This window comes from Mytilus galloprovincialis, chromosome 11 (genome assembly GCF_965363235.1).
Source record: "Mytilus galloprovincialis chromosome 11, xbMytGall1.hap1.1, whole genome shotgun sequence".
Classification (NCBI taxonomy): Eukaryota; Metazoa; Mollusca; class Bivalvia; order Mytilida; family Mytilidae; genus Mytilus; species Mytilus galloprovincialis.
Genome location: NC_134848.1, coordinates 83105959 through 83117536, shown reverse-complemented (window position 1 = coordinate 83117536; position 11578 = coordinate 83105959). Strand labels below are relative to the sequence as shown.

General features: G+C 34.6%; 2 protein-coding genes across 2 annotated transcripts; one reads left to right on the top strand and one right to left on the bottom strand.

Annotated features, from left to right (window-relative positions):
- The first annotated feature begins 1349 nt into the window (after positions 1-1349).
- LOC143052921 (uncharacterized) lies at positions 1350-3045 on the top strand. Its single transcript, XM_076226092.1, has 3 exons — positions 1350-1499; positions 1790-1936; positions 2652-3045. The coding sequence occupies exons 1-3, from the start codon at positions 1361-1363 to the stop codon at positions 2957-2959; spliced, it is 594 nt and encodes a 197-aa protein (XP_076082207.1). The 5' UTR covers positions 1350-1360; the 3' UTR covers positions 2960-3045.
- Positions 3046-6603: 3558 nt separating this feature from the next.
- Positions 6604-8040, bottom strand: LOC143050937 (uncharacterized). Its single transcript, XM_076224037.1, has one exon. It carries the CDS (start codon positions 8038-8040, stop codon positions 6604-6606), a length of 1437 nt encoding a protein of 478 aa, XP_076080152.1.
- Positions 8041-11578: the final 3538 nt, after the last annotated feature.

Below are 11578 nucleotides of genomic sequence, written 5' to 3'. Positions count from 1 at the left end.
TTTATACATTGTTATACGAGCAACACGTATTAGTCTGATGTATACGAACTTAGCATCCAGTTTACACAACTATAAGTAAGGTATCACATTTAAATGTTAAGAGTCCCAGTAGCCATAGAATTCATGTGAAACGATTTGATGGAAATGTATACACATATAACAAAAACTGCAAAGATATGATAAGATATATATTTGTGGAAATCAAAACAATCAATTTTCTACTAAATTAATTAGATGGAACGGACAATGATATACGAAAAAACAAATGTGTAATCTTTATAAAAAAATCAGATACATAAATAAATATTCTGAGTGAGCGTTGTTTTTTGTTGTTTTTTTTTTTTGTGTGTTTTACCTATGAATTATACAAATAAAAACGTGGTATCTTTACCGAAAAGACAACAAATTCATTTTATAAAATTTACCTATATTTTGCATGTGTTTTTATTGCGCGAATGAAATGCTAGTGCCTGTCCAACAGAAAACGAAACAAGTACAATTTTTCTGCATTTTATGTGTATTGGAGACACTAGACACAATGCAATTAACAATCGGAACTCCTAGTTTTTGATGGGGTTCCTGTTGTTTATTCTTTAGTTTTCTATGTTGTGTCATGTGTACTATTGTTTGTCTGTTTCTTCTTTTCATTTTTTGCCATGGCGTTGTCAGTTTATTTTCGATTTATGAGTTTGACTCTCTCTGTTAACTTTCGTCCTTATTTCAAGAAGGCATATGATATTATAAAGTTATATAATTATAAAAATATAAAAAAACAAATTACATGCACTCTTTTTAATTTTGTTTTGACAATTTTAGGTATGTGAATCGTGTATGTGATAGCCGACATATATAAAAGAACTATATTATATGGGAATGATATATAAAGTATAAATAAAGAAGATGTGTTGTCGTTGCCACTTAGACAACTCTCTACAAGAGAGTCAACAAATGAAAGTCACTGTACACCTTTCAACAAAATGCAAAGCCCATACCGCATAGTCAGCTATACAAGTCCCCGGAATAACAAATAGGAAACAATTCAAACGAACAAAACTAACGGTCTAATTTATGTACAAAAAATAAACAAAAAAACAAATATGTTACACAGCAATAACGGATAGGCATTGAATTACAGGTTACTAACTTAGAACATGCAAATGCATTTAGATTGTGACATGGTTAAACACGCTAGTCCTTTGACTGTTATAAAAGGCGTGTCGTATCACTCATTCCCAATCACGTTTAATCGATTCAGTATTATCAATCAGAATTGAAAAAAGTTCTGATTACACGAAATGGTATAAATACAGATATACGCCGTCGTATCACCACACGTTAAACTCGTCAAACAAAATCAACCATGGTTATGATCAATCTACTGATGTTGAGCTTTATCGGAGCTGCATTTAGCACTGGTCCATATGGCAATCGAAGAGGGTACAGTGCTGGGTACGGCGGTGGTGGTGGAGGAGGAAGAGGCGGTGGTGGTGGAAAAGGAGGTTAGTTAATGTGTCAGTATTTATGTTTTCGACTACTGTAAATTCAGAACTTCGAATGCATTTATTATTGCGATTTTGTCATTTTAGACTAAGATACGTTTAAATTGTTTGCAATATTGAGAAAAAAAACTTTGATTTATTGCAAAAATAACTGTGTCGCATTGCTCGCTATAATTTTTGAATTAACAGTATCATGACATATTAACTGTGATTTGTCTATTTGATAGTGTTCTAGATTATACGACAGTGTTGAATGCTATACTCTAGTTTTGACATTTTTACTTATCAAGGTTATGGCCAAGGTTATGGTGGTGGAAGAAGCGGAGGTTATAGTGTTGGATATGTCGGCGGTGGTAGGGGAGGATTTGGATTAGGATATGGAGTTGGTGGTGATGGACTGTTGGTATTAGGGGGAGGAGGAGGTGGAGGAAAAAAAGGTAAATAAAAGTTACATTTTTTTTTTTTTTTGTATTTTATTATCAGTACGTTACTACTTTGATGCATAACTGGAAAAAATACACCATGATCATAGTGAAGTATAACAGTAGCAATTTTATCGATAATTGATAAAGTGCACGAGTTTATAATTTCAAAACACTTTTTCACTTATAATGCATTTATAGACTAGTTAACTCGAACGCTCTATTCATGCTCGTGTGCACCTGTATTCATTAAAACCTCAAACAAAGTTACCATTTTACTTTGAAAATGAAATTGCAATTTTTTAATTATTTGTGTTTAAATTAAATATGAACAAACCACTTGTCATAAAAAAGGAAAATATGAGGTTAAATTATTTCATGTGGCCGAAGCGCTTATCTTGATTTAATTCAGGAACGCTCATACATGTAGCCAAATAAATGAAAGCCGTGAATGTATAATTTCCTAAACATTGGAAGAGATACATGACACACAAAATAAATACCAAATAGCTTAATCCATCTTAGGTTAACTTTGCCTCAGGAGTTCATAATTTCAAACTTTATAAACGGACATATTCTAAAATTGCCTGCAGTATATTGAAAATATATTTTGCTATTTGTTCATTTCACAAACACACCAACCGGTAACCTACTATTATTATTACCTTGTAAATCAAAATTTTAAATGTCATTATTAAATGCAATGTGTTTTTGTCATCGGTAATTACAGGTGGTCAAGTATGGTGTACCTGTCGTAAAGGACAATGTCTTAAAGGAGAATTTGTTTTGGACAAGTATTGCAGACTAACACCCTTATTCCCAGGAAAGTGGACTACATGTTGTAAGGTGTTACCAGGAAGTGTAACTAACCGTAGTTACGGGGGAGGTGGTGGGGCTGGATTCGGCGGTGGTGCTAGAATCGGTGGCGGAGCTGTTATCGTAGTTGGATCTGGAGGTGGTGGAGGATCTGGATATGGTGGAGGATCCGGGTATGGAGGTGGATCTGGATATGGAGGCAAAAAAGGAAGTTCATACTAAACAAGATTCGTCTGACTAGTTATTAAGCAAATAATGTGTTTTCTGATATATTTCAAAATACAATTAAAATATATTCATACATAATGGTGGTTTTTTTTTAATTATTTATGGCGAATCAGACATTGTTTGGTTGTTTTTTTTTTATTTAAACCACGTTATATATGTTCAAGACCATATGAGTATTTGAACCATACGCGTATGGTCATGACCATATGCTTATACTCATATAGTCCGACCATACGCGTATGGTCCGACCGTACGCGTATGGTCGGACCATTTGAGTATAATACTCGTTTGGTTATTAACAGGCCGGACCATATGAGTATTTTGACAATATAGGTATCTTTTTTAATTACATTTAAAAAGTTTCAATAATACAAAAACTTTATCTTAAAAAACAATGATGGTTACATGACAGTATATAATTATTTTTATAATTCAAATACTACGTAAAAATTAAACATTGATGCCATATTTAGTTTTCATCTCTAATTACATTCTTGTATGTAGACTTGTGGTGACATTTACTTCCACACGGTATCATAGATGTTATGCATCTGCAAGTCTTGGTTGTGCACGATCCTTTTTGTAGCTGCGTACAGTGATATCGAGGTCTTGGCCCATTCTGATATGTCTACGGTGTTTTTAAAAAGCTATAGATCTCAAATATCGTAACATGACTGCAATGCACACTATTCACAAGACAAATTAAATAAACTATGTTACTTTCCAGTGCCATCAAATCTTGTGTAACAGTTCAAGAATTTTTTTATTTTTTTTTTAAGTCACTCCTTATAAAAAAAATCGGTAATGACCATCGGTTATGATCATCGGTATAAAATGTGTTTCTCATAGTTTTCGTATAGTATATAAAAATAAAATTAACTATGTGGAACTTCTAATTCTTATTTAGCTAATTTTTATTATAATATAATAATAAAATCATCTATATGATAGCGTCTTTTTAATGAACTGTCATACCATATAAATAGTTTATAAGTTTAAAAAGTAAACTGTAACAGAGTGTAACAGTGTTAATTACCCCGACCATACGCGTATGGTCGGACCATATGAGTATATACCCATATGGTCCAAATACTCATGTGGTCCGGAACATATACACAAAAATATTTTCATTGAAAGGAAGATTAATGCTTATTTCAATTAAGTTTGTTAAAATTCACATGGTGTTCTTTATACTTGTCAGAGGTACTATTGGTTTTCATAGTCACTTCCTGTTGCACGTCAAAAGGATTTGAATATCACTGCATGCATCTCATCCACCATTTGCTATCTCAAAATACACTTACAGACTGTAGTAAAAAAACATTCCAGTTCCGAATTTAAAACAAAAACTCTAAATATTGATATTAAAGTATCCTTTGTCACCATCTAATGGTGTTTATACATCTAAGCGTATTTTATACGCTCATGTTGGTAACAACGTATTTGATTTTAACGAAAGACGTTTTTGTCTAACTAAAATATATCACACCAGAAAAGTGGACGGGCTCGTAGCTACGAAGTTTTAGAATATTCGCTTTAATATTTCATAACGGTCAAAACAAACATACATCTCATAAAAAGAATCAATTGACTACAAATTTCAAAAATACACACACACACACATACATGTTCTTTAATCTTATTTGAAGTTCTTGAAGGAACTGTGACTCATGCGAAATCATAATATAATAAACGATAACACGTAACATCCGTACAAGCAAGGCAAATAATATATATTTGCTCAGGGACACATTTTTGTCTATAACAAAATAAAAATAAGGAAATAAAAATACACGGCAATCTGACATATAGCATTTGTCAAACGTGACAACACTGTTATTCTTCTACTTGACTTACAAATGCGATTGAGTTCAGGTTATTTATCTACTGATAAACAAATGCATGATTGATGTTTTAAAATGTATGCATTTATTTCTTTTTCCTATTAATAGATTCGTATATATTTGGTGACCTTTATACGGCGTTGTCTGTTTATTTGTAATATATAGTGATATATTTTGCCTCTCTTTTACAAAACAAATGCTATTCATTCAAAAATAATTTAATTTTGGATGTAACGCGTCTTCTGATTGGCTGACGTTATTTTGCCCATAGACATAATTTAATCATGTGACCGTGACGTCATCAACGTTTTTTCAAGGTTTTCTACGGTTTAAAATAGAATTTAGAATTAAATTATAAGAAATGACTGTAATATTTTTTTCGAAATAACATGAAAAATGTGGTGCACACTGTTAAATAACCCGCTATGCGCGTTATTCAGTGTGCACCAAATTTTTTATGTTATTTCTTCATAGACAGAAAAAATATTACAGTCATTCCTTAAATGTTTTTCTGTGTTTCATCAGAATCAAAACTGAAGACAAAAACAATTGGCTGCCTTGAAATTAAAAAAAATGTTTTAAAACGGATGTTTACCATTTATAAATTAATTCTATTTTACTTGTATTGGTTTTCGACATATTTGAACGAACACTGCCCTGCTACTGGTATTAATCACTGTGTTTGAAAGTAATATAAATCAATTGGAAGAGCTTTTACGGAGTTTATTCGATAACATGAGTATTAATGTTCAATATTTTATATGATAAATATTGAACTTCTGTATCGATGTAAATAAAACTATTTACTGATATTTTTTCGTAATTGCAATGCTCATTTGCTAAAGAATGTTAAAATGGGTTATTATTTGTGTATGCATTGTGAACATAGACGGTGATTTTCCACAAAAATCAATATGAAAATGAGGTGACTTTAAAATCCAGTCGGACGTCTTAAATTAACACAAATTACCTGATGGTTTTATTTGAAGTTCCTTTTATGTCAGATAGCGCTTCAAGTTTATAAGTACTCACCCATTCCTGGTTTTCATATGCATAGTTCAAGCGATCCCGATGAAGGTAATTCAAAACATCGACGGAACACTTGTGCTTATATATATAACTGTGTTGATTTACAGAATATTTTTTCAGCACATCAAATGATTTATCCTGTTGTCAATATCTTATTCGTGTTGTTGATAGTATTTTTTTTTTATTATTAAGTGAAAATGTAGTTTTTGAAATTATTCTACAAAAGCACTATAAATGCGTTTTCGAAAAGGCTTACCCTGCCGCTTTTTTGCGTCAGTCCGAAGTTCGGAGCCTCTGGCCTTTGTTAGTCTTGTATGATTTTTAATTTTAGTTCTTTTATATATTTCGGAGTTTAATAAGACGTCCATTATCACTGAACTAGTTTACATTTGTGTTTAGGGGCCAGCTGCAGCACGCCGCCGGGTGCGGGATTTACCCGCTGCATTGAAGACCCATTTGTGGTCTTCGGCTGTTATCTGATGTATTTGGCAAAACTTTTAGGAATTTTTGTTCTCAATGCTCGTCAACTTCGTACTTTATTTGGCCTTTTTAACTTTTTTTGGATTCGAGCATCACTGATGAGTCTTTTGTAGACGAAACGCGCGTCTGGCGTATATACTAAATTTAATCCTGGTATCTATGATGAGATCCTGATCCTGATCCTAAGGTCAATAATTGACACTACTGTTCTCTGTGTGCTATCTTCCTCCTCTTATGGTACACCGTTGCTCGAGGTAATATCTCGCGGTACTTTGGTATACTTGTTTAGGCGCAGAATCGGGAATCAGGGATTGCAAGTTCTTGGAATCTCCCTGATTTTGTAATATATTCCCCTACAATTTGCGATGTTGCTTCGTAGGTTTCTCTTTTTGGTGGTGCTAGTATTGACTGTATATTTGTTGGATCGATGTTAAGTAGTTCCATTTGTCTTCGCATGTCCTCTCTTTCTTGTTGGTATCTTGGGCAGTATAGCAGGAAGTGGTCTGATGTTTCTTCTTCTCCGCATTCACAATATGGCGTGAGGGATTGACCGATTTGGTTTCTGTATTTGTTTAGTCTGCTGTAGCCCGTTCTTATTTCTGACAATATTCTTCCTATTTGGTTGTTAGGCTTGTCTAGTTGTGCGTCCTTACCAACGATAGGAATTAGGTTGAAAAGCTGTCTTCCAGTTTCACTAATTGTCCATCTGCTTTGCCATTTGAGTTTTGTAGACATCTTGACTGCACATCTTACATCTGACATGGTTATGACATTATACTGATCATTTAGTGATGAGGCCTCTTTTGCAGCGTCTTTTGCCAACTGGTCCGCTATCTCGTTCCCGGCTATATTAGCATGGCCTGGGATCCAAGATAGGGTTGTTAGTATGCCGTGTCTTAAGAGCGTTCCCATGCATTCTTTGATATCAGTAATTGTGTCGATGTAGTTAGAAGATTTCCAGTTCAGAGTCAAGATGCCTACAGCAGTCTGGCTATCTGACAGTATTTTAAGCTCAGAAAACTGGTCCTTTATAGTCGTTATACAGTGCTCCAGGACCATTAGTATGGCTACTAGTTCAGCAAGAAGTATCGATCCTCTATTAGCTACTGGCCTCTTTAGACTTATGCCTTGGCTATTTCCAGAATATACTACTGCTCCTGCCCCACATGGTCCCGGGTTACCTTGACATGAACCATCAGTGAATGCCACTACTGTTGAGTCTGTGCTGTCTCCTAATAGGTCCTTTACAACCTGTTTACTTTCAACAGTTTGTTCGGCTGTTCTGTTCTTTGAGCTACCTAGACGACTCCAATAACTTGGTGATCTCCTTAGCATGACATCTACACCAGCTTTGTATGTGAATTCTGGTTCTATAAGTTTGATGTCAACTTTCGTGGCTTTGAACATGTCTATGGATTGGTTTATAGCTTTACCAAATGGAGAATCCTGTTGTTCATAGGTTGCGTTGTTTGTTAAATACTGTTCTAGTTGTTGTTTAATTGGTTCTGCTATGTTCTTTGATTGTATTTTTGCCAGTTCACGTACTGATATTTCCTCTATTCTGAGGTCTATGGGTTGTATATTGGCTTCAACTTCCATGGCCTCTCTACCTGATGTTCCTGGTAGTCCTAGGCATATTGACAAGCCTTTTCTTTGTACAGCTTCTAATTTCTTCATATTCTCTGCAGATGTTATTTGCCAGACTGGGCATGCATACTCCATGATAGATCTAACCATGCTGTTGTATATTTGGAGTAGTTTTGATCTTGATATTCCTCCCATGCCCTTAATATCTCTAATTACATATATTGCATTATTTGCCCTCTTCTGCATCAGATTGATGTGGGTGTCAAATTTAAGCTTCTCGTCTAGAGTTACTCCAAGTAGCTTCGGTGTTGGACTATATCTATAGGAGAAGGAGTTGACTTTTAATGTTTTCTGCTCTGCATCTGTGTTGCCTTTTGAGAATAGGCATACTTCACACTTTTCCAGGTTTACATTAATTCTCCATTTTTCTGTCCATTTTAAAATAGTTTTGACATCCTCTGAAGTTCTTTCTTTCATTTCCTTTATGTCTTTCCCCTTATGCCATAGAGTGCCATCATCTGCAAACTTGCAATTTTCTCCTTTTGTGTTATCCATTATATCAGCTATGAATATGTTAAACAAGGTGGGTGATAGTACTGACCCTTGTGGCAAGCCGATTTTGGTATCAAATTGTTCTCCAAAGAAGTTATTCAGCATACATCTGGCTGTTCGATTTGTGAGAAAGCTGTTTATCCATAACCAGGTTTTTCCCTTTATCCCAAGTTTATGCAGCTTGATCATTAACCCCTCACGCCATATTGAGTCATATGCCTTTTCAAGGTCCACTAGCCATGCAAGAGTTGATTCATCCTCATTGAAACCATCCGCTATTGTTTGGACTAACCGAAGTAGAGCATTGGTGGTTGAGTGATTCTTTCTGAACCCTTCTTGAGTTAAATCAATCAATCTGTGACCCTCAATATATGCCACAATGCGTTCTAGGATGACTCTCTCCATTAGTTTGCATATAATGCAAGTTAGGCTGATTGGTCTGTAAGAAGAGGATGAGTAATAGCTGGTTTTTCCTGGTTTTCTTAGAAATTTTACATCTGCCATTTTCCATTCTGTTGGTAATTCCCCTTTTTGCCATATGATGTTCATCATTGTTACTAAGGCTTCTGTAAATTTGTCACCTGCATGCTTATAGAGTTTATTTAAGACAATAGACCCCATACAATTGATAATCGAGACTTCAAGAATGCCAATGATCATATGTCGTTATTAAAATATCATATTATTTTTTTTTTAAAACAAGCAAACACGTGCAATGAATTGTATTTATATTGACAATATTGTGTTTGTGAATGTTGTAACAAAAGTAAGTGCACAAAAGTACCCTGGAAATGTTGTAAAAATAATTTCAAATCAGTTATGATCAATCAAGTTTAATTGCTTTAGTATTATCAAGCATAACCAATGTAGTTATGATTACTTCGAATAGTATAAATACAGATTTTAGCAGTTGTATCACCACACTGTGTTAAATCGTCAAACCTCATTCACAATGACAATGATAACTATACTACTGTTTTTATACTACTTTTTTGGAGTGCATATTGCGGTGGTGGTGGTAGAGGATTTGGATCAGGTAGTGGTGGTGGTGGTGGACCATTGGTTTAAGTCGGAGGAGGAGGGGGAGGTGGAGGAAAAAAGGTAAATGTTAAAATATTATCAAGAGTTGCATGATCCATATAGTCTCAATCTAACCTATTTGCTTCCTGATGCCTGTCCCTTCTTAATCAATGAAATAATTGTCGTTTTTAACAATAGTGTGTTTTGTCATGGGTAATTACAGGTGGTCAAGTATGGTGTACCTGTCATAGAGGACAATGTTTTAAAGGAGAATTTGTTTTGGACAAGTATTGCAGACTAACACCCTTATTCCCAGGCAAATGTACTACATGCAGCAAGGTGTTACCAGCAAGTGTAACTTTTTGCGTGTCAAACATCATCTAGCTGCTATTTGAAAATTCACTTAGTACCAAAAACATTCCAAATCCGAATTCGTAAAGGTCTAAATTTTTTATTTTACAGTAAACTTTGTCACCATCATATGGTAAAATTGAGAATGGAAATGGGGAATGTGTCAAAGAGACAACAATCCGACTATAGAGCAGACAACAGCAGAAGGTCACCAACAGGTGTTTATATATCCTTGCTTGTTCGATTCATCTTGAAAGGATGTATCTACATCGGTGCCAAACAAAAGAAAATCCAAAGATCGTTGGACTTTTTGTTTCTTGGCAGGTTGCTTGTCAACTTCAGTTTAACTGGTTCTTGATGACTTTTTAACTGTACGTTTTCTAGATACATCTATATCGTAACATGAGACATTTGCTTCAAAACTGCGGAGATTTCAACCAGATAATCCAACTCGTGATCTTTGAGAGGCATATATGTGTCACTTTTCTTAATAACAGGTGTATCCAGCATTACAACCGTTATAACTGTACGTTGTTCACATAGGAGTTCAAGCTTTAGCAGAGTCGAATTCCATCTCGTAACAACGTCTTGTATAAGTTCGTTCAGTCGTAATCCGAACAACATTTGTATTTGCCTCATTTCTGCTGTTATTGTAGTTGAATGCTTAAAATGTCCCACTAACCTACGGGTACGTGAAGTAAGTTTGGCAATAGCGGGTATTTCCAAGCAAGGTATGATGCAAAGCTGAATGGTATGACCAAAGCATCTCAGGCATCAGTCATAATAACATTCCATCATTACCGAACTGAACAAATAAATCACACGACGGGTGCCGTATACGGTCCAGGAAATGCTTACCTTTCCGGAGCACCTGATTTCACACCCGGTTTTTAGGGGAGTTCGTGTTGTTTCTTATTTATTATTTATAACTGTTGATGTAAATGTCCTTTTGTTTTTTTGAGTCTTTGTTTACTCCTTGGTTTTGATTGTTATTGTCATCATCAAAGTCACATTTTCCTGATGCACAATTCCTGTTCCTAACATTGTCATATACAGAACTCACAATTTTACCGTCCAATTCAAATTCTGAAACTGTAGATATTACACGTTCAGAAAGATGTTCGCCTGTATGGCGTTCAGGACTTTTCAAGAGTAACGAGCACATTTGACTGTTTATTCCAGTCTTTGTAAATGTGGTGTTCTGTGACTCTTAAAACGCTTTTTGTAGCATTCGATGTCCATGTATCAGAAGCAAGGGATACGCTTGTCAAGCAGATTAGACTCTTTAATCAAACTTTCTTTGTTATCACTGTATGACTTTTCTATTCTGGATTTTATAGTATTTCTAGATGAAATTTTTAATTCTGGAGCTTTTTCGACATAAGTTTTGAAAATCCCTTTCTTTCAACTACACGAATGGGTAAGTAATCCAATACAGTCATTTCCACTATTGAACTTGTTATTAGTTTAGATCTGGGTGTATTAAAAAAGTCTAAGAGTAATCAATAAACTAAACAATTGATCTGTAAAATCAAGTACCACGCTAATCATACAATCATTCCACAATCATATAATAAATATTTCAGTACACATCAATATCAATTTATTAAAATTCTAAAAAGGTCCGCTTAACCGGTTACGGATTTTGGTATTGGGTATTCGGTCCTTCCGACGATTAACCGGTTAACCGTTGACAACACTAGTAATAGTATTTGGCCAACTTTCTGTATGATGACGATACTTGTTCCTT

Excerpts from the sequence above, each read along its gene's own strand:
- LOC143052921 (XM_076226092.1), top strand. The coding sequence starts at position 1,361 with ATGGTTATGATCAATCTACTGATGTTGAGCTTTATCGGAGCTGCATTT. Across the intron at positions 1,500-1,789 it reads CGGTGGTGGTGGAAAAGGAG|GTTATGGCCAAGGTTATGGT; the intron begins GTTAGTTAATGT and ends TTACTTATCAAG. Across the intron at positions 1,937-2,651 it reads AGGAGGTGGAGGAAAAAAAG|GTGGTCAAGTATGGTGTACC; the intron begins GTAAATAAAAGT and ends CGGTAATTACAG.
- LOC143050937 (XM_076224037.1), bottom strand. The coding sequence starts at position 8,040 with ATGGAGTATGCATGCCCAGTCTGGCAAATAACATCTGCAGAGAATATG.